Here is a 23,507-nt window from a genome sequence, read left to right on the forward strand (position 1 = left end):
CTATCTATCTATCTATCTATCTATCTATCTATCTATCTATCTATCTATCATCTATCTACTTATCTATCTAATCTATCATCTATCGCTATCATAGATATATAAATATCACACACACATACACACACACACACACACACATACGACTTATTTGGGTGACTTACAGGCTGTGATCCAACCATTCCAACAATGGCTGTCTACCAACAGAAGGTCCAAGAATCCAGTAGTTGTCCACTTCATGAGCCTTGATGTCTCAGCTGATTTTCAGTATATGCCAGAGTCTCAAAGAAGTGGGCTCTAATTCCAGTGAAGGAATGAAACTGCTTCCATGTCTTTTCCATAGGTCACCAACAGAAGCTGTGCCCAGATTAAAGGTGTATCTTTTTACCTCAAAAGATCCGCATTAAAAGTGTGTCTTTAAAAAGATCCCTCACAGGTGTACTCAGCCTCTTGGGTGTTATTTAATTCCATATATAGTCAAGTTGATAACTAAGAACAGCTACTGCACAGTTTCTAGTTACAGCTTCTCATCCTACTTAGATTCAATCCAACCCTGCTGGCATGGCCTGTGTCAACATGAACAATCTACTGCCTGCTTTCTCTTTCCTTTTTACCTTTATCCTCTTTGTGCATAGAGACTTGGCTATGGTGGCTGTCCACTTTGAGCCAGGGACATACTGCATGAGCTCACTGCTTGACTTGCTCTCTTTTGTCACCTTTTAGTGCCATTTTACCGCAGGATCTTAACTCCTGAGCATTCTGGCCACTCTCTAAAATACTATCAGTCACCACTGTGTCTCTGTCACAGTCTTCTGTTTTCAATATCTTTCATCACTATTCAAATTTGACTTGGATTCTAAAACGATTCAGTTCATCATTTATTTATTGGCTATGCCTTCCCCAAAGGTGGGTAGGTTCTACTTGAACAATGGGGTACATCTGTTCTATTCACAACTGTACTTTCCGAACCAGCAATGATGACTGTAACATTAATTGTGGTCAGTGTTTGGTGTAGGTATGGGCCAAACCATCCATTTGAATGGTATTTTGAATATTTTCTTGTATGACTGTCTTGCTACTTGTAACTCAAGTGTTTTTCCATTTCCTTTCTATTTTAAAATTAAAATCTCTCTCTCTCTCTCTCTCTCTCTCTCTCTCTCTCTCTCTCTCTCTCTCTCTCTCTCTCTCGGGTAGGCACACATTCATTTTTATGACAGGGTTTTACTTCAGACTATCCTGAAACTCACAAGCCTCCTGCTTCAGCGTGGTGAGTGCTGGGATTGCAGAATGTACCCCAATGCCTGACTTGTTATCTTTTTATTAAGACCCTCTTGTATATGATATATATGCATGATATCACTTTGTGAATATGTTGTTGTGGTTGAGAATGCTATTAGTGGTTTGAATTTTTTTGTATATCATATGAAAGAAGCTACACTTTGGAGAAATTAAGTAGTAAGATGCTTCCCAAAGAAACAGCATTAAACTCAGCTCTCTGACCCCAAGGCTCCTTACCTGGTCTTAGGGATTGTTCTGTTGGGTCTGCGTTCTAGAACATGGAAACATCATCCTTCCTGACCATCCCTGCATTGCCCATCACTCGTGTGTGGTAACAGACTCTTGCTCTCTCTCCTTTATTTTGTGTCTAGTTCTAGCAAACCTATCTTAAGTTTTCTATAGGATATCTTGCAGAATGTTGCCCTGGTTGCCATGACCACATTGGCCTCCCCTCTACTGTATTCTCTAGAATCTTACATTTTAATAAAACTCCTCATGTTCGATTTTGGAAATGTTTACTCTTTCATCTTCCTCACTACCCAGGACGTTCTTAGAGGCAGGGAGTCTGTATTGTTTATGAGTATATATTAATCAGTCTGCAAAATAAGTATTTTAGATGAATACATGAATGATGGTTTAACATGAGGCACCTTTGTACAGTGAAAATATTTATTTATTCACTAAGATAATTTTATATAAAATTAAGAGTCTCATTCTGTGGAAAAAATAAGCTCGGCTAAAGAGAAGTGCTATCTATGCACTTCTCAAGTACAGGGCAGGGAAGTAATATTAACCTAGAATCTGAAAGCAGAGCTAGACCACAGCTGCTGCTACACTCAGAGCTTCCCACATTTCCCCGAAGCTCAGCTGTACCCACAATGCCAAGTTATTTCTCATTTGCCGGCTCTCACCAGTATCAGAAGGGATGAAACAGATGACCCCGAGGGAAGACTCATTTAGAGACATGATCTAAGACACTAAAGGAAACAGACATTTGGTGACATCCATGCAGTGTGAGGGATGCACACTCTGGAGTCATCTGGGCCCTGCCAACAGAAGGGCTGATCAGCACTGTGCCTCATCCTAGAAGAGGTGATAATGAAGAGAGGTGGGAGAGAGTCACTGGAGCTTGAGGGTCAAAGAGAAATGTCTGGGATGCGGAGGCCTTTCAGAGTCTACCTGTTTCCTACTTGCTTGGGAACATCCACAGCTCTTATGTCTAGTGGTCACCCCACTGACAAAGACGAGGATGATTCACCCCGAGTGTGGTATTGTCTCTCAAGGTGACGGATGCCAAGGCCAGTCCTGTACATGGCAGCCTCATATTTCAAGTCTTATGTTACCCTCACTCTGTCCCCTAGCCTAGTACTACCATTATGATTTAAAGGAAAAACAGGATTTTAAAACATTGTTGCATTTTGCCCGGTTATTAAAACTGACAAAGATCATTGAGGATTTGGCTGAAATAGTTAAAATGGAGACAGGTCTTAGCTGCCTAAGAGTGAGAGGTTTTATTACTGGCCGTGCCTCTTTAGAAACTCTAGCGAGACCTCTTTGTGTGCACACAGCAGTGCAGTGGGAGAATGGAACGAGAGAACATTCTACAGCAGAACTTCTTAATCTTTTTGTTTCCCCCTGTGTCTTTTTCTCCCCCTGAGAAATTTTGCACAACCTCTAGGTATATAAACTTACAAAATAGACCTTAATTTACTACTAATAAATCACTAAGAAGTTTATTTTAAACTACCTTTGGCATAGATATAATCCTACTGTTTATTAAAGACAAAAGCATATTTGCATAGTAATGAGATGTATATACCTATTAATATTTATGTAAGGAATTACAGTATGGCTGAGTATTTGATACTTCAGGACATAGATGCCTCAGTGTTTTTCAGAGCTGATATGTATTTTGATTTTATACTTGTCAGTGTTGTGTTGAGAATGCTGTTTTGCATAAATACATAAGACAAAAATGTCAGGATGTTTTAAGGGCCATATCAGAAATTGTTAGAAATTTTGTTTTAATCCCAAGTCAAAATTCAATTAATGATTTGTTTTTATGAAACTCAAGTCAGCAGCCAAACAGTGTGTTTTAAAGGCAAACATTCTAACAACACAATCCAAAGATTTACTAATTTGATCCATGCTGAGGAAGTATGGTAGGGAAATACTAAAGTCTTTGTTTTTCACAATCAAGCCACTGCTTTGAGAAGAGCAGAAAACCTTCTGTGTACAGGAAAGACACTGAAGTTCACAGAGTGTGACAGTCTTGAGTGTGGGCAGATGTATTTGTTCTAGGCTGGATTCATGAACAGGTGCAGTGCAAAGTATTCACGTTGTGTGGTCAGAACCAAAGCTGCCATGAGGTCACAGGGAACAATATGGAGGTTCACTTTCAGAGATGCCCCAGATTCATTTATTATAAGTTTGATCTTTAGTTAATTATTGGGCTGTTGTCCACTCAGAAACCCTTTATTGTTGTCAAGCTTCTCATGACCCCTACATTTGTGACCTATAGTTTACAAAGCTGAATTCTAGGTCAGTGATTTTCCAAGTGTGGTTCTTGACCTAGTATGGTGGCATCCAAGTTCAGTTAGACCTAGAAAACCACTGGCTAGTCCCAGATTCACTGAATCAAAGCCATGAGGACTAGCCCAGCTCTCTGTTTTGTCCAGCCCTCTAGGTGCTTCTGAAGCATATTCAACTTTAATGAGCACTGTTCTACAGTTATTGTGGAGATCTGGGGGGGGGTTTATAGAAACAGTCCCTTTTTCTCTAGTCCAGCTTTCAATAGCAAACTCTGCTATATAAATAATAATAAGACTGAGGAGAAATGAGTTGAAAATAACAGTAGAAATTTAAAGCTAATTAATGATGTAAAGTGTTTCTAACAATAGTGCCCTAAAACCAAGACCATCTTAGTATACACTCAAGGGTGCAATCACACATCCTCTCCAAGGGATAGCAATCTAGTTTGTTGCATACAGTTATACTCAGCATATTTTTAATGTAGGAAAAACTTAATCTCCTTCAAAATATGTCTGTACTATTTTCACCCAATCTTGCCTTTTCATCCATAAAGAACATTGTCTATTGAAAGCCCTCAGTTTCTAAGGGTAGCCAGCTAGCCAGGAGTAAGGACTTCCCTCCTTCCTGTAAGTTAACCCTGAAGAATGTGTGATCTGGTTGACACCAGCTAGACCAGAAATCACATCATCAGACCTGTCCTCAAGGGTTGTGATCCTTCTCTGTTTATTTCTACCTGCTTTTCTTTGTGTCCTTCCTTCTTCTCTGTATCCCTACTACAATAATTCTCTAATTTTCCATGACTTTCTCCTATCCTTTTCGTGGCAACATAACCAGGTGTGTATTGATACAATGAAAGAGCATCGTTGGCGTAAATAACCATGTGAAGGAAAGATGGAGGTTGAAGTTTATGTGGCGTAAGTGTCATCTTCACTGAGCATCAGTGATGGAGGTAGCTCATAAATCCCTGCCCTTTGAAGATGGCCACTCAGTGGTTTATGGAATGGCCAGGAGTCTGAAGGTATAGATTATTGGCCTCTGTTCACCTCTCTAAAGCAGAAGAGAATCTATTCAGAGCTATGGTGTATTGGCCAAGGGCTCAAGTGGGCTGATCACCTGTGATCACACAGCATATTCTGTGTTAAACTCCACAGTGAGTTTAACTAAATGGGTCTCTTTTCCGTATGTCTAACATGCTTCCCAGTGGGTCTCTATGCCCCAGGATAACTATGAATATGGCCCAATCCAAAATATGAGGCTTACTTTCATTACGAGCATGGTGAATTTGTGTGTGTGTGTGTGTGTGTGTGTGTGTGAGAGAGAGAGAGAGAGAGAGAGAGAGAGAGAGAGAGAGAGAGAGAGAGAGAGAGACAGACAGACAGACAGACAGACACAGAGTTACAGAGAAACACACACAGGCACAGAGACAGAGAGATTTTCTTTGTGATTTTTCTATCGCAGATGACAATTCAGTGTGGCTGTGTCAGAAGGTTGGATACTCCTGAGCCTCTAAATTTTAGCCTATTAGCCAACTCCTGTAAACTCCCTAGCCACCTAGAAGAGTGTAGTTTTTTCACTGTTTTTCTTTTCTTTCTTTTGTTTATTAACTTGAAGGGATAATTAACCCTTTGTTTTCAAGCCTTGCCCGCAAACAATTTAATCTTACTTGGACAGTTAATCCTCCTGAAGACCACTAATTAATGCAATAAAATTGGACTGCTCCAAAGAGAGATGGCATTCAGTCCACTGACGCCACTTTCTAAGTCAGAGCAAGCGCACTCATCCTATTAATATAAGCTAATAGGATGTCATGCGTATCACACCCTGTGCCTGATGACCACTGGGCAGCTGGACTAATGAGCTTTTATCTAGGCTGAGCTCTGAGCCCCAAACAACCGAATTAACTTGTTATGAGCTTCGCAGCCTCCCCCCTTGGAGGCTGGCCATATGAAAGCAGAACGAGTTACAGGCTCTGTTTAGCATACACATCCCTGTTTGATTGGAGCGCTTTGCTGTTGAGGCATAGGAAACTTCTGACACTATGTTTCTGGTGTGTGACAAAGACACCGGCACAATTAACATTTATACTGCTGCTTAGCGGTTTGGATTGCACGTGGTCCATGGGTTGCATGTGGCTGTGCTTTGGCATCAGATGAGAAGAAAGACAAAGAAATTCAGTGAGGGAAAGATGTGCATGTGTGGAATGTGCATGCGTGTGCATGCGTGTGTGTGCGTGTGTGTGCGTGTGTGTGCGTGTGTGTGCGTGTGTGTGTGTGTGTATGTGTAAGAAGCATGATAGGTGTTAGCCTAGGAACTATTCGAATGTGCAATTCAAGAGCACTTTTACCATTCAGGGCCAATACTTTCCTGTGTCTCTTAATACCTCCCAATCACAAGGTCTCCCTTCTTGAGTACCAGCCTTCTGAGGAAGGCAGGGGAAGCATCCAGCTGTGGCCAGCAGCCAGAACTGAGGATCACAGACACAGCTCCCCTTTGGGACCTTCCTGGAAGCCTGAGCAGGATGCCCTGGCTGTGACCCGCCTGACTCTGACCCCCGTGGCCTTTCTCCTTATCCTTTCACAGATCCTCCGTCTGCAGTGGCTATCTCTGAACAAAGGTGTCTTTCTTGGAACACTCTACCTACAGCCTCACTCAGGAGCCTAGCTTGGCTTTTTTGTCTGCTCTGCTCCTGAGATTCTGAGACTCTAGAAGCTGATTGGAGAGCGTCCTTGAGCTTGGCTGAAAGGTTGTGTGGAGAGGGTGGAACTGTATGAGGAACAGAGTGTGATAGGGATTTAAGTGAGCTCTGTCCCTTTGGGACTGAAAAGAATGGCTTCCAGGATTAACATGGGTAGACAGCTTCTCTCCAAGGGAACCCTCGAGTTCAGATCTTTTCTTTACTCACTCAGTAATAACAGCCACGCAGCCAGCAGTTGTCCAGTACCTCACGTTTTCCAAGCAGGAGGTTTCCTTGGGTCCTCACAGTAGCCCAGAAAGGCCTGACAGGCAGATGTGTATATGCATAGGGCAGCGGGGCACAGGGGGCAGATAAGAGTAGGAAAGTGGGGGGGGGGTGGAGCTTTCATCTCCTTTGGGAGTCTCCCTTTGCACCACTGTGTGTTTCTGAACTAAAGAACTAAGCTATGGGTCTGTGGACACAAAGCCTAAAGACTTTCTGCACACAGCTCTGAGTGCATATAGGTGGCTGTCATTTCTTGTGCTTGATTTGCAGGTTTTAAAAAAAAAAACTCATTTCATCCCTCCTTCCAAGTGTGTTTGGGCATGGCCTGCCACCAGAGCCCTGTGTGTACGGTGGCAGGTTCCTGAACCCCTCGGAGGCTGTTCTATAGCAGCTGGGAAGAGAGTTTCATGCTATTTTGAGCGATGATGAACTATGTGCTCGGGGCAGGAAGCTCTCATGGAACTGGTGCTTAAATGGTGGACATGTTCTTATTACAAAATCAGCCTGTGGCCTGAAGCTGCCAGGCCACGCACAAGCACAGCAATTCAGAAGCTAATGGCTGTGCTGTCCCTGATCCTCAGCGTCCCGCACCCTAACGTCTGCCCATTTGCTGTGGCCATGGAACCCCTACCTGCAATCAATGCTGATCAAAGCATTTCTCCACCAGCAAACCCCAGACAGCTTCTCCATCATATATCCCCCTCCCTGGGGTGAAATATGCAGCCCCTGTCTGAGGCTGAGGGGTCCTACCCACCACTGCTCTGATTCTCCAATCTTCCTTCTAGTGGGGTACGCTGAGCAATTTGGGAACACCCACCTCTTCCTTGCTGCTTTCCAAGCCCCTCCCCCATTCACTGCAGGGTTTTTCCATCCATTCGAGTATGTATCCCCCTTTCCTAAATATGGGTTTTCTTTTCAGTTCTGAGGACTTGAAGCACTTTCTCTTTTATGTTCCTACCACCTACCTATTAACGTTCACAACTCACTGTCCCATCCTTTAAGGTCAAGGGATCCTTCTTGCTCTTCCTGTCCAGCCCCTGAGTGCACAAGGCAGGGCTGGAGCAGGAGCGGTGCCCTAGGAGAGTCTGTGTGAGGAACCTCTGTTCCTGGTTAATGTCTGGCTTCCTGACTTACTAGACTGCTCACTGGATGTCCTTCCTCCACTTCCACCTGAAAAGCTCTGCTGACTCTTTGTCTTACCCACTCTCTGCACCTGCACAGCCTTCACCAAACCCTTTCCTCCCTGAATCCTTCTGGGTGCTGAGTCTTTTTTTTTACCTCTCAGCACAAGCTGAATCTTCCTCACCTTCATGCTTCAGTTTGACCCTGTATCACACACAAGGGTGGTTAACTGATGTCTGAGATGTCATTGTTTAATGAGTAAGTTCTTAGTCAAGGTGACCTTTTATAGCCTCACCCTCTGTCTCTTTCCTGCTTTCTGTCCTTTTCTCGTGTATGTGTCTGTGCTTGTGTGTGTATGTGTTTGTGTGTGTGTGTGTATGTGTGTGTGTGTTGGTGTGTGTGGTGTATTGTAGGTACTGGTGCATGTTGGGGACAGAGAACAACCTTGAATATCATTCTCAGCTGCCATCCATCTTGTTATCTAGGCAGGATCTCTCACTGGCCTTGAGCTCACAAAGCAGGCTGGCTGGCCAATGAGCTTCAGGAATCCACCTGTCTCTGCCTCCTCAGCACTGGGCTTACTAGTATGAGTCACAATACCTTAAACATGGATTCTGAGGGCTTGAACTCGGGTCCTGATACTTATAAGGTGGGCAGTTTGCTGACTGAGCCGTCATTACTCAATTCCCGTAAGATCTTTTGTTAGACCTTTTTCTTGGTGTGAGTTGAGCTCTCCTTGAAGAACTGTGCATCAGGCCGTTTGTGAACAGTAGCTGCAGGGACTCTGCCTGTCTGAAGATAACCACTGCTCTTCTCAGGAAGTATGAAATTCCAGTCCCCTACAGTGCAAGGCGGTGGCTGAAACAGCTTCCTAGATATTCTGTCATCATAAGCCTCTCCCTGATCTCTTCCCCTGCTCCTTCTACCTACAGCGAATCTCAGAGCCTTCCTCTACTCCCCAGCCTGGCAGCCATTTACGATGATCATCACTGGGGAAACACTGGGGGCTGTTCTTGTCTCCCCCTCTTCTAGCATGGAAAGATTTTGTCCTCCTCCCTCACTCTCACCTCGTGGACCAAGGTCTGTTATCTAATACCCTGTTTATGGGCTGTTGGGATTTTTCCAACAACCTGAAATGAATCTGCAAGGCCCCACAGGTAGTGCTGCTTAGTCTCCTGGCCATAAAGTCTGACTGGCTCTTTCATCTGCCATTACTTATATCATAAATGAGTGGGCAGAAAGACAGTGGGGAAACAGCTGTCCTAAAACAGTTCAGATTTAAGAAGAAGCAAAGAAGAAAAGAAGTAAAGAAAAGAAGAAAAGAAGAGGAGGAAGAAGAAGAGGAGGAAGAGGAGGAGGGAGAAGAAGAAAAAGAGGAGGAGAGAGAGAGAGGGAGAGAGAAAGGTCTGGAGAAACATGTTCAAACTTGGTGCTAAGCCAGCTCATTTCATTCTGTAGCCTGTACAGAGACATTTAAGCTCTGGGCTTCCCCACTAGGAGTCAGATTTATTCTGTGCTTGTGTCTAAATGGCCTCCAGGGATGCTAACATTTGTTGTTGGAGAGCTAAGAGTGGTGTTCCTTTCATCTCTGCTGAGGGGTGTCACCTTAAATTATGAGGGATAGCTACAGCCTGCATCTGGGTGTGGGAGGCTCTGGCAACGGAGGGAGCCTGCTCTCTTCACTGTTTGAAGGTTTTCTACAATCTTCTGCTTCCTGGTACTCCAGCTAGTTCTGGGAGAAATATTTCACACTATATATTCTCACGGAGAAGTTTGTGGAGTCTGGCAAGTCTGCCCTGCAGAGAGAAAAGAGAGTGCCCTTGGTGAATGTCACAGAGCAGCTTAGAGTACCCCAAGAAAGTCACAGGACATCCCAGGCTGCTTGTATTCACACACCATAACTGGAAGCGGTTGAAGGACAGGGATGGGTGGCTCCTGAGATTCCAAATTACTTGCCATTCTGTATCTTCAAGATTTGACTCACCTACACTCACCAGGACAACTGGAGGTCCACACTGGTGACTGCCCAGGGAGCAACATCCCAGATAAATTGTATGCATGCTATTGACAACAGCAGAGAACATACCAGATCCTGCTAGCTATCCATTTCATAATATACCAGTTAAATAACTCCCCTTGTCCCAGAGTCAGGGTCTAGAAGAATGGGGCATGGACACAGGATACATATGTTTAGATGAAGAGGCAGGAAGTTGGGTGAGAGCTAGGGCAAAGGTCCCTAAACTGAAGTACGCAGACTGTATTTGGACTGAAGTCTTTTGTGCAAATGCAGGTCTATGGGACACAGCCCATGTTTGTGGCTTATGGCTGCCCTTATGCTGTGGTGCAGTGCTGGGGTTAGAGAATGGAGTATGAACTGAGACCAGAGAGTTGGCAAAGACTAAAGGAATTGCTCTCAGAAATTTCATAAAGTCTTCAGAATCCTGTGGAGGGAGAATGGGACCATGTAGACAACATGCCACACTGCTTTCCTGGAGACAGCTAGCACATATGGGACATTATTATTACTATTTTAGATTTGACATCTTCATTAGTTATATGATCCAAAGTTTCAATATCCATTTGCATCAAAAGATGTGGGAAATGACTGTCAAAGGATCAGACTTACTTTTTGAAAGACACTTACAAACACCATTTTATTGACAATACTGGCAGATGACAGGCTACTGAAGATCTCCCGATTTCATTTTAAAACACACTCTGTACTGAGGTAGCCTTGGTGATTGTTTACAGTGTCTGACTCTGCCCCTTCCTTGCTGCCTGCATTCAGGTGAGCTGTATGTCACTTGGGCTAGCATGTCAGTCATTCTCATTTCCTTAGAAGTGTCACTGAAGGATTAGTCATATCAGAATTTCCTCTTTACTCCCCATTAGGGGTTGATGGAGTCTCTGACCCCCATTAAGGCTGTTTGAGAGTGAATATATACAGATACGACTTTCTTTTTCTATCTTTAGCCTCTTGGGGGAACCATCATATTTTACTGAGGCTTTCGTTTTCAACGTTTATTTTCTCCTTGCTATTCTGCAAACCTCCCAGGATTGCCTTGCACAGCTATGACTAAGATCAACTGTGACATCACTCCTGGGAAAGAGCAGCTTCAGAGCTGAAGGATCTAGGGGCATCCTCCTCCTCATGAGGACTCTGGTGCTAATGCTTCTTAATCTCCCAGGGTCTTTTATTTGTACCTTTGGTAGAGAGCGAGACATAAGGAGAATATAACCTTTCTACAGCATATGTTAAGCATTACTTGTGTGTTGGGGTCATGTGAGCTTCTTTGTACATAGCATCAGTGCTTCTGGGACACCCACAGGGTGGATGTTACTGTCATCAGAATGTAGTGCAGGAAACCAGCTGGGGGACTGGGAACATGATATGACTAGCAAAGGCTAACAAGGGGTGGGAGTGCCTGCCTACCTCAGCCTCCTCTTAGTTCAGTGGATTCACAATTGAGTGCCTCTTCACATTCAAGTTATGTTTTGATTGTCCATAGAAAGAGAAAAAAATTTTACCCTTTCACATAAAGGAAATGTTTGGCTCTGGCAGGGAACTCAGCTCACATTCTAACTAAACGACCATGTACAAATGTGTCTCCTCTACAGGAGAGGTAGGAATAAAGAAATAGCATGTGTGGCCTGCAGCCGCTGGGTCTGTCTTGTGGGCTTCTTATAAGTAGCCAGAGGGACAGCAACTGCCACAGGGCAAGCCCATGAGGTAAGAGTTTCACTGCATGGAGGGTGGGAAGCTTTCCAAGACCCAGAGATAATAGAGGGTCTCCTTAGTATAGCCTGGAACCACAATTCCCAGAGGCTCCAAAGGCACAAAGTGAAAAGAAGTAACTTACTGTGGCATCTCTTTGACCCTAGAAACAGCCTCTGAGCCTCTGAGAAGTACTTGTATGGGAGACTTCTTTCTACTTTGGGTATCATTGTCAATTGTATATCCTGTGAATGCTCAGCTTTAAATGGGACATCTTAATGGACTACCTTCCTACTGGACAGCCAAGGTTCAGGGAACATTACAGAAGAGGAGACAGAGGGACACAAGAGCCAAAGGACAGGAAAAGTGCTGAGAAATGTCTTCTGCACATGGCATGGCTATGGCATTCATGAATTTATAGCTCTTGTGGCTGACTGCACAAGACATGGACAAGATCGAGCCAGCCAAAGTTCTAGCATATACCTGGAGGGGACTCACAAAGCTCCAGCCCTAAGGAAGGACTTATTGGTAGCTGATAGCTAGTATGTGAGGGTGCATTCTTTTTTTGTAGGTGTGGGCACTGGTAGGTTGCCCATACTCTAGTTGATGACCCAACATCCATGCACATGTGGGGAGCACTAAATGGACTTATTGCTCACCACATGTGTGAACTATGTTTCATAAAAACTATGAAATTGGGAGGTCGACATGTGTGAGACTACCTGGAGGCTGTTGGAAGGGGAAAATGGAGGTAGATATGATTATATTTCATTGTATACACGTATGAAAATTTTCAAAGAATAGAAAAAAGAAAATACCCCTATGTTATTCACTGTTCGCTGAGTTAAAATACTTCACACTTTTCTTAGGGAGCTGCTTACTTTATAGAATAGATGTTTTGATGAATTGTTAGTGTTACCTGGTCATTCTAAGTTATCTGTACCTATTGATAACATGATGCTGGTTTTTGATTACCCTTTAAGCAGTGTTATTTTCTACCTTGTGGTAGTAGCTAAAATGTTTGACATAGTTCTGGGAAATTACATCTGAGTCCTTTAGGTCTAGTATTGAAAATGACATCAAGGAAACCATACTAGTAACCAACAGTTATTGGGCATTGGTTATGTGCTGAAAAGCATTTTGAATGCCTTACAATAGGCTCATTTCATCTCCACAATGATTCCATGGAAACAAGCTGTCTTATGCCATGATTCTTTACATGAAAGATGAAGTCAGAGTTGATTAGCTTACTTATGGTCACACAGTTAAGAAATGTGCGGCCAGGACATCATGCTATGATAAAGTACTGAGGGTGAATATGACTGTGGACTTTCTGGGTTTTGCTTCTGAGCTTTAGAAGTATGTTCTTCGCCTCTTTATGGGAGCTTTTACATGAGAACTACACAGGTTATCACACTCACACCTAAAGCCGCCTTGGGAATGTGGCATCCCAGAGCTTGTCACAGAGGAGCAACAAACAGCTCCATAGGTGCATCTGGGGACTGAGGATACTGTTCTCTGTTTCATTTTAGGCAAAAGTGATGATGAAGAGAGTCTTTGCAAGTCAGCCCACGGGGCAGGGAAAGGAGCATCAGAGGACGGCAAGGACCATAAGCGACCCAAACGTCCCAGAACCATCTTGACCACTCAGCAGAGGAGAGCATTCAAAGCCTCGTTTGAAGTATCCTCCAAGCCCTGCAGAAAGGTATAAGGGGGGTGAAGTCAGGAGAAGGGATCAAGGCCCCCTTGTCTGCATGCAGCTGGGCTCCCCTGGGATATTAAAGGGCTGTGGATGAGTCTGAGTAATGGGGAATGCTGCTCATAGTCTGTGACAGTTATGAGCCCAGCAGGAGGTCTCAAAGACAGCTAAGATATGGCTTGGGAAGTAATAGAATCTCCCCCAACTTTCTATGTGCTTGCCAACTCCTGACTAACAAACACCTCCCATTTCATGAAGTGCAACAAGGAACAATAAATAGTAACTAAATCATTGCAATAATAAGTACTAGTTGTGATATAAGCCAGATACCTTAACAAAGATTATAAAAATACAGTAGCTTGTAATGTGTGCCTTTTATGGTCGGGTTTTGGCTTCTTCTCCTTGGTGTGGTGACTTGGGGATTCTCTGGGTAGAAGTTTATTCCTTCCCATGATATTTTCAATGGAAGGGATGTGCTCAGGTTTTCCACTCACCGAATGATGGGGATTTGGGTTCTATTTTGTTGGCACTGTTCTCAACAGGGGTCTTGTGAACATTTATAGAAAATCATTCACTGACTCAATGAAATAGTATTTTCCTTTTATGTCACATTTTGGAGGAGAGCAAGATAAGACTGGGAGGGAAGTTCTGTTATCCATCACTTGGGTCCCAACAGTTGCTCCAGCTGTCTGCATATTCCCAACCACCATGGTGAGGACAGCAGAAGTAGTGAGTGAGAAACCTGCCATTTTTGAGGACATTTATGGAGTTTGTGTCCACCTGTTTATGCATCTCCTCTCCACAGAGTAGAGGAAGAATTTGGGATTTGTTGAGCAGTAATATATTGTGTCACAACTTTGATCTTGGACTCCTTGGATCATAGACTCCTTTCCTTTCCTTGTCTTTACCACTCCCTACACTCTGTGGGAGGTAGCTGGAGGTAGTGAGATACCCCGAATAGGCTTACACATGGAGTGTTTACAGTGAGGAGGACATGAGTATACACAAGTGTCACACAAGGGAGAAAGTTATAATAACATTAACAGAGAGGCTGCCGGGAGTTAATGGGGAAGGGGAAAGTCATTTCATCTGGGCATCTACCAGGCTTTGTAGATCAAGTGGATTCTGATCTGAGGCTCTGGGGCCATGGATAGGGTTTCAACAGGTGCAAGAGCCACTGTGTCTACTTCTTATGGTGACTTAGTAGATGCACATGCCTCAACAACCTACCCTACTCATCTCACGTCTAAGCTTCAGCCCAGTCACATGGTCAAGATGGCTGGGTTTTCTTCAGTCTCCATTTGGTCTACTCAACCAGGTTCTTTCAGTCCATCTTCTCTGGAGTCTGTCAAGGAGGGGTAGTGTCTTGGAGTCCCTCTTACTATTACACCAACCCCTCACCATATGCCTGGATGACCTAGATAGCCAAACACATCTCTTTGTTATCTGGACAGTCGGGAGACTGCCCTCATCTCTGCATGACCCCAGAGCATTCACCAGCATTAGAGTTGCTCACCTGACTCTGCTCGAGTCCAAATAGCCCTCATGTTTTATATTCCCCTGGGAAGGACTTCCTCAAAAAAAGAAAGTGAACACAAAGATTCAGAAAACACACAAAGCTACTTGGAAATAGACAAAGGTAAAAATTTAAGTCAATGACAAGACAGGAGGACAAGAGAATCATCTGTTTCTGCAAAGAGATTTTCACTGTAGTTCATCTTTAGTCGATTAAAGCATATGAAAACCTATAGCTAAAGAGAAGTTAACTCCAGTAGACCATATAAAGCCATAGCTTCAGAGTACAAGAAACTCAAAGTTCTTCCTGGGAATGTGCATTTAAGTAAATGCATCTCTTCCTTTCTCTACCTTGTGATAGATGCCTTCTCTGCCAGAAAGAAAACATAACCTTGTGTTTGGATATATTTGAACATTAATCATGAACTAGTCTCTACTTAGGAATGTGACCTATACCCTCACCCGGCACCACCCAGGAAATGGTTTGCCTCCTACTCTAAAAGGTCATTGTGTTTGTGTGTGTGTGTTTGTGTGTGTGTGTGTGTGTGTGTTATACTCATGTGTTCAATTTCTTCAAGGTGAGGGAGACGCTGGCTGCAGAGACAGGGCTGAGTGTCCGTGTGGTTCAGGTGTGGTTCCAGAATCAGCGAGCCAAGGTAATCTGCTTCTCATCTTTATCTGTCTTTGTCTTACTGGTTTCTTCCAACAACAGCAGCTGGACATCGGACTTGCTGCCAGCCTTTCTAAGCTAACTTATTAGGCAGAGCAGCTCTCTTGATTAAAAACATCTACCATCAGCAATTATTTCAGCCACAGAAGTCTTGCAGAAGGGAGAAGGGAAGCGTTTATGTTAGTGAAACAGTTTTTATCGTGGCAGGTGGAATGAATGTGTTCATTCCCAGCTTGCAGTGTCTGGCCTCTCTAACTTCAGGCTCATTGTCCTAGGTAACAAACAAGTCTTGGGTTACTTATTTTCTTCCTGACTCCAAAAATACACGTCCTGGCTGGTTTTACATAATCTTGGTTTTATTTATCCTTCTTCCTTTCATGTATGTTCATGTATAGGTATGTACACAGAGATGTGTGCATGGAAGTATGTGCATTTACATGAAGGCCAGAGGTCTTCAGGATAGTAAGTCACATTTTAGTTTTTGTTCTTTTGAACAGAATGTCTCACTGGGACCTGGAGTTCCTTAATTAGTCTAATACCGGGTGCCAGGCAGCCCCAGGGATGCTCTTTGTCTCCCTTCCTCAGGACTGGAGTTACAGTGCATACCAATACCCCTGACTTTTTGCCTAAGTTCTTAAACATTGAAGTCAGGTCTCTGTGCTTACTCAGCAGCACTTTGCAAACTGAGCTCTCTCCCCAGTCCTTAGATGGTGATAAATTGCTCTTCTCATTAAGATGCAATTCTGTAACAGAATTCCTCAGATCAGGGCTGTTGTTGGTGTGTTGCTATTCCATCAGTAGAAGACTTCATGGTGTAGTGACTGTTAGCGAGCTCATGGGATGCGTGTTCACAAAGCAGATACACACTGAAAACCCTGGGGAATTTTTGGGCAAAGGAATTCATTTTTCTAATATAGCACGCACACATGCATGCACGAGTGCAGCAAATATTAAGATCTCACTCAGTGCTAATGTTTCCCAGAGCACAAGTTGAGAAACATTGGATAAAAACACACTGGGTGAAACTGTCACTTTGATGGACAAGCTTCTGGTCTGGAGGCATGGATCTCACAGGAAACACCTTAAACATAGGGCCAGCAGATGGGAAGAAGGTAAAGGAGTGTCTGGGCTTATCCCAAGTTCCACCTTCTGGACAGTCCATGCTCCACAACTCTTTGAGACCATGAAGCACACATCCACATGTTTACTGCCTCACAAGAAGCAGTTCCAGAGAAAGCAGCATCTGGTCTTTGCTGGGAAGAAGTCTGTTTCTGAGAAAACAGGTTGCATTTTGCGTCTCTGCCAGCTTTATTCCCGCTGCTTCAAACTAGGAGAGAGAGCCCTTGCCACTAAGCATCTGAGTCATGGGGTTGTGCCTGGTGTGTGTTTCCTGGGCAGAGTCAAAGCTGGAGGATCACTTCTTCTACTTTAGAAACAGTCCTCTCCACCAAAGGGTAAAAGTCATACTTTTCTGCTCTCCCAACGCAATGTGGACCTAACGGAGGCCTCTGACTTCTAATCCTGTGGTCCTCTCTTCATCAGATGAAGAAGCTGGCCCGGCGGCAGCAGCAACAGCAACAGGATCAACAGAACACCCAGAGGCTGAGTTCTGGTAAGCTGATGGCTCTTTCCAGCCAGTCCCCACTGTAGTCCAAATTTCTTCTACCTGAGGCCATCAAATGAAGCTCTTTGAGTGACAATTCCCTGAGCAGTGACATTCATCCACACTGGTTGGAGAGATGATCAATTTAAGTGAAGACTGGACTGTAGGTAACTTGTAAGAGCGTTGAGGGCACTTGAGCTACACATCAAGGGCAGTCTATTGATGGTGGCAAAGCTCATTGTTTGGAGCATGTCAGTGTCAGTACCATGTGAAGAGGTAAAGGCATGTCCGGTTTCTCTTCTTACCCAGTCCTCCTCATTTAAAGCAAATCCACTTACTAAAAGATAACACCGACTTAGCCCTCTGGTAAATTTCAAGAGATAATAGATGTAAAAGGAATAAATGTTTATTTAGGCTCATGATTCCCAAGGGTCTCAGTTCCTAACTGCTTGGTATGTTGTTTTAGGGTTTACGGTGAGACAGAGCATCATAGCAGAAGTGTGTGTTGGAAATCTGTTCATTTCAGGCTGGTCAGGAAGCTGAAAGAGAAAACAGAGCCTTAGAAGTGGTGGTATAAATGTTCTTTGTAGGGCCCAGTACTAAAACCGTCACCTATCCCCAAACAGCTTGAGTAGCCATGAGTCTCTTTCAATCACTGTCACTCACTACAGAGAGAAGCTTCTTTGATTATGTCTGAGAGCATCATTTGCATGTGGGCACAAACAAATCCTTAGCATGCAGTTTGATGCCATATCAATTTAGCTATAGAACAGTAGTAAGTTTCCCAGTAAGGCCTATGACCTCAGTCAGTTTGGTTTTTAATAGGTTTGTGGTATGAAGTATGCATTTTCTCCAATGCAGTGAACCTCAAATCCAACCTGAGAGCAGTTGGTTACCTTGTAATATCATGCCAGTCTACTGCCAGTGGGCACATCTTGCTTGACAGTTTGGCATCATAGTCATAGGATTCACACCTGGGTGGGACTAATGATGATTTTTTTCCCCTAGTAGACTGTATAGTACCTCTCAGCACTATGAAAGCCACCCAGCAGGGAGGAAGCTTCCAGCTTTTTCTTGCTTGATGTCTCCTGCAATAGAATTGAATCATCTAGTTTTAAGGACATCCAAGAGGAACACCAAAGGCCTATACTGTTTAGAGGCTTGGGGGCCTCCCTGATCAACAACTCTTAAGGTGCCCACATCTGCAATGGGATTCTTGTTTACTAGACAAATAATGACTTTGAGGAACAGTAGTACTTAGCCATGCAGGATATCTCAGTAGGTTTCTACCTGGTTTTCTCATAAATATTACATTTTGACTAACCCTTTGTGTGCCCTCACTATCCATGTACCTGACTTCCATTCCTGCTTAAACCTTTCCACCTTAGAATTCCCTCCTTCTCCTTTCCCATCATCTGTCTGCTCGCTTGTCCTCTTCCCTTAAGTCAGCTCTGCTCCCCCATGGTACCTTTCTAGTTTCTTGACTTGTACAGGTGCTCCAAGTCACACACACAGATCTAAATATTCAAAGTCTGGATCACATATGAGAGAGAAGATGTGATCTTTGTCTTTCTGAGCCTAGGTTACCACAATCAGTATAATCTTTTCCATTTCCACCCATTTATCTACAAGTTTCATCATTTATTTTTACCAGGACTTGTACAAGAGAAATAGTACTACACAGAAAAATGGATACAGTGGTTGCTGGGGAGGAGTGAGCATCAAGGATAGGAGTCTTGAATTCTGTTCTCAGATCTACACCACTACGAAGTTATTTGATCTGAGACCAACCCATTTTTCCATGTAGTTGAGATGTAGGATGTATGCATCCACAAAGAAGGGCAATCATGCCTGCTACCTTTGTCATATAGGGTCCTTACAGCCTTCAGAGAGGGTTACAGATATGAAGATCAGAGGGGCATGTCACTTGACTACATGTAAACCAACAAACTCAGGAGAGAGCTGCACCAGTGTATCATGAAAAAACACAGATAGTACTTAGGACTCTGCTTAAAGACTTCTCAGGCCAGCTGCTAGAGTATATTTAAGAAAGCAGGAGGCAGAGGGAAGTATCTTTGCTAGGAGTTCATCGAGCCATGCTCATATTGAGGATGAGGAGGCAGGAACGATTTCTTCATTTCATAAATTTCTGTACACAAGTGTAGCAAGTTGCAAATGTAGAGCATGCCCACTTTCATGGAATCTTTGTATCAACCCTGTGATGTCAGCTGGTCCAGTATCATCAGCCCCACTTGACTGGTGAACTTGCCATGAGTTATTCTAGGAAAGATCCATCCCTTCAAGTGGCTATCAAACCTATATAGTGTCCTAATGCTCAGCTTTCAAGCCCACACCTCTGTCCTCCACTCTCCATGCTTTGGTAGGCAGAGGCTGAGAAACACTGATACCACCCCATCCGTTCCTAATGAGTAGATGATCAAACGAAATGCCAGGGAAGTAAATTACGTAGCCATAATCACACAGCTTGCTCAGTCACATGCCTCTAAGGTGGTCTTACATGAGTCTTACAAAGTACTGTCTATGTTGTTTGGGAGTCGCCTCCATCATGAGATAGGAGTGAGTGAGAGTATGACTTCCAAAGCTGTGTTGGAAAGGATGCAGTGGTTCCTCTCAGCCCCACCCTATCAGAATATACTATATTCATGGATGAGATTGTCAAAGATTAAACAACAAACAAACAGACAGACAAACAAAGAGACAGGGTAGTTCCTCTCAGCCCCACCCTCCCAGAGTATATACATGAATGAAACTGTCAAAGGACAACTTAAGTAAATAAATAGAATAACATGCTCGGTTCCGACTCTCGTCCTGTTGGGTCACTTGCTCTGGGGGGCTGTAGGCTGCCGTGCTATGAGAACCATAAACACTGGACATCACTAGTGGGGGGATGTGCAGTCTTTTGGGTTCTGGGATGCCAGTTGAAAATGACCTGTCTTCTTTTATTTTGTTCCCTAGCTCAGACAAATGGTAGTGGGAATGCTGGCATGGAAGGGATCATGAACCCCTATACAACGTTGCCAACCCCACAGCAGTTGCTGGCCATTGAACAGAGCGTCTACAACTCTGACCCCTTCCGGCAGGGTCTTACCCCACCCCAGATGCCTGGAGATCACATGCACCCCTATGGTAAGAGGAACTCAGTCCCCAGAGGTCCCTCTCAGTCTGCTCTTGTGGGTTTCTCATTTTCCTTAAGCAGATCTACACAGTTCTCAGAGACTTGCTGAATTACCAAATATGAATATGTGTCCCACAAAATATTGCAGACACCATCTACCTGATGTGTACAGAGTATTCCTGAGCACATTCTTTGGTGACATTTCCATGTGTCATCATTTTTGAGGCTCCATTGTTGAGCCTTTCCTTGTCTACCTTGTCAATTAAGGCAATGCTCAAAGGATGTGTCCTGGAGACTCTAATGGGATGGAGTGAATGAGTGTAGGGTACCAAAGCCATTGCATGTTTACATTAAGAAAGGCAGTGTGTGACTTACACTATATGTGACTTAGTATATGGTACAATGTGTCATAAGTTGTCCTGATTATTATACAATAAAGTTTGGTTCAGCATTCTTGTAAAATTTTGTAGTAGAGACACAAGGTGTTCACTCTGCCAACTTCTTTCCTTTAGTTAATATTTTTTGTTGCCATGGTCAGGAATGTGACCAATTGGTAAAATGCTTCTAACACATACAAGAGGACAAAAGTTCAGATCTCTGCCATGTCTGGTTAAAATCAGACATGGCTACAGATATCTGTAACCCCGTTTCTTGAGGGGCAGAGGCAGGTGCATCCATGGAGCTTGCTGGCCAGCCAATCTTATCAAACTTGTGACTTTCGAGAGTAAGGAGGAGACAAGCTGAGGAAAATATCTTAAATGAGCTTTTGTTCTCTACATGCACACACTCAGACATGTGAGCATCACACATTAACATATACAAGCACATACATCACACACATACACACACACACCACAAATATGTTAAAGTCATCTCTACTTTGGTTTATTCCAGCTTCAGCAAACACTTACCTTGGTGTTTGCGGACTCTCACTGCCCAACGTCAGGAACATGTACATTCTAAGTTTGTACGTATGCCTCCCAGTGATGTCCATCCTTTTCCTCTTTAGAAGACGACACATGTCACATTCGAACCATTTTCACTCTATCACATGGGAGACCAGGGACGATGTGGTTTTGTTATTTTGCAAATCCTTATGTCTGTGACTTTTAGCAAAACCAACAACTGAAGCTCAACAGTCAGTTTGAGGTGCTTGCTTTTGCCTTTCTAGTTGAACTAAAGTGTAGGTACACCATGCCATGCCTCCCAGGTTGCAGGTTTTCAATTGCAATGGTACTTCAGCTGTGGTATAGTGTGCCACTATACTCTCTCCAGGATGCAGTTGAGGCCAGGTGCCTAACCTTCCTATCTTGTGAGGCAGAAATCTGGGGAGGCAGCGAAACCTTGGTACATCTCTGCTACTTGAAATGACCAATGTTACCAGCAAGATCAGAACTTCACTTGAAGAATCCATGTTCATTTCAAACCATCTGTCCTTGAGGAGCTCTTTGTGAGACTGGGGATATTCAGGATCCTTGTCTATGTCCCTCCAGCCTTTGATGAGGAGTCTTGCCTACCCTGTGTTCACTCTGCACCCTCAATGTGCATAGTGTAGCTCATGTAGCTTAATGCATTTCCAACTTTGGACAAGAGCTCTCATGAGACTTTAGACCTTAGCATTCAGACCCTAACCCTAACCTTTACACTTTTGTGTGTAGCTTTTCCCACCCCATACCTCAACACTTAGTAGGTTCTCATACCCGGGATGTGTTCAAACACTTCTTGAGTTCAGCTAATTTCCTAACATACAAGGATGTTACTTCTTCCAGACCCTCATGGCCATGTTCCATCTTCATTTCAGGTGCTGAACCTCTTTTCCATGACCTGGATAGTGACGATACATCTCTCAGTAACCTGGGTGACTGCTTCCTGGCAACTTCCGAGGCTGGACCCCTGCAGTCCAGAGTGGGAAACCCCATTGACCATCTGTATTCCATGCAGAATTCCTATTTCACCTCTTGAGTCTCCTAGAATTTTGTGGCTGGGCTCCCATATGGAACAACCATACTGTGTAAGAGGTTGCTGACTTTAGGATGGGGAGGCCAGAGAAAAGGTGGGCTGGGGAGGGAGGTTTGTTGGGGATGCTGTTGTTTAATTATATGGTGTAGCTCAGCATTTCCAAAGACTGAATACATTATGGATCACATAGTTTAATGTTTCTAATAAGAATCTTAGTGTTAGATATGAAGATGTGTTTATCATTAAGGACAGGGTCTTTTAATATAGACATTCTCAAGCAAACTAGATACCTAGGGACTCCTAACAGCTTCCCACCATTCTGGAGAAGTGCTTGTCAAGAGGTGCTGTATATCTATTCATCTACACACCAATGGACAGACAGATAGGTGTGTGTGTGTGTGTGTGTGTGTGTGTAACCTTTCATACTTTATCATCAAAGTTTATTCCTAATTATAACAGACACCAACTGTACAGCAAAAGTAACTTTATTTTCAGTGTGAACTATATTTAAGGAAATGCTTGATGCACTTAAGTTATAAAATGAGATAATTTACTTTTATAAACTTTATTTTTAGTTTGGAGAGACTCATCGGCAGGGCAGAGAGGGCTGCTCCACCTGGCCCCACAGCTTTGAGTGCTTGAGTTCGTTCTGTGATCAGAGTATCATTGAGGTCTAGAAAAACAACTCCAGATGGGAGGCAGCATGCTATAGTGAACTCCTGCTCACTCTGGTGTCAAGTCACTGGGCCTGAACGTGATTTTAGGCTTCTTGGCATGGGATTGTTGAGCAGCATCAACAAGGTTGTCTCTACCCCCAGATTCAGCCTTGATGAGTGTGGATGAAGTTGATAGCCACGCCTACCTCCCTCTCTATGAGTGTGGATGAGGTGGTTGCCACACTTACCTCCTTGGGGACACTAAGGCTCTACACCAGGACATTATGGAGGTTGGAACTAAAATAAATCTGATATGATGTAAAATATAACCGGATCATGCACCTGATGATAGAGGATACCTGGGGCCACAGAGCAGGAAGCTCTGGCATCCCAAGTCCTATCTCTCTGCACAGCCCACATGGCCACATGACAGAGACACAGCTCCGAGAGGGTGGAGACAACGCTCCATCTGAGAAGGTGGAAGAGGCATGGTGGATGGAATTCTAGAGCAAGTGTTGACTTGCACATCTGTTTTTTTTAATTTTATTTTGTTTTGTTCTTATGTTTTTAAAAAGTCATTTAAAAATGACTGTATGCACCCCAAAAGCCGGAATTACTTGTGATCTCTGTTTGTCTCTTTCTTGAGGGCCCATAGTCTAGAGGGCC

At 43.7% G+C, this 23,507-nt stretch overlaps 1 protein-coding gene across 1 annotated transcript in view; it reads left to right on the forward strand.

Moving 5' to 3' along the window:
* The window catches only part of Lmx1a (LIM homeobox transcription factor 1 alpha), a 140,052-nt gene extending 117,119 nt beyond the window's left edge, over positions 1-22,933 (forward strand). Inside the window, exons 5-9 of the mRNA XM_028760595.1 lie at positions 13,136-13,308; positions 15,396-15,473; positions 17,030-17,099; positions 20,067-20,237; positions 22,028-22,933. Coding sequence (XP_028616428.1) covers positions 13,136-13,308; positions 15,396-15,473; positions 17,030-17,099; positions 20,067-20,237; positions 22,028-22,188 — 653 coding nt within the window. The 3' untranslated portion in view covers positions 22,189-22,933. The remainder of the gene's footprint in view (positions 1-13,135; positions 13,309-15,395; positions 15,474-17,029; positions 17,100-20,066; positions 20,238-22,027) is intronic.
* Positions 22,934-23,507: the final 574 nt, after the last annotated feature.

The sequence above is a fragment of the Grammomys surdaster genome, unplaced genomic scaffold, assembly GCF_004785775.1.
Source record: "Grammomys surdaster isolate TR1022 unplaced genomic scaffold, NIH_TR_1.0 130, whole genome shotgun sequence".
NCBI classification, from domain to species: domain Eukaryota; kingdom Metazoa; phylum Chordata; class Mammalia; order Rodentia; family Muridae; genus Grammomys; species Grammomys surdaster.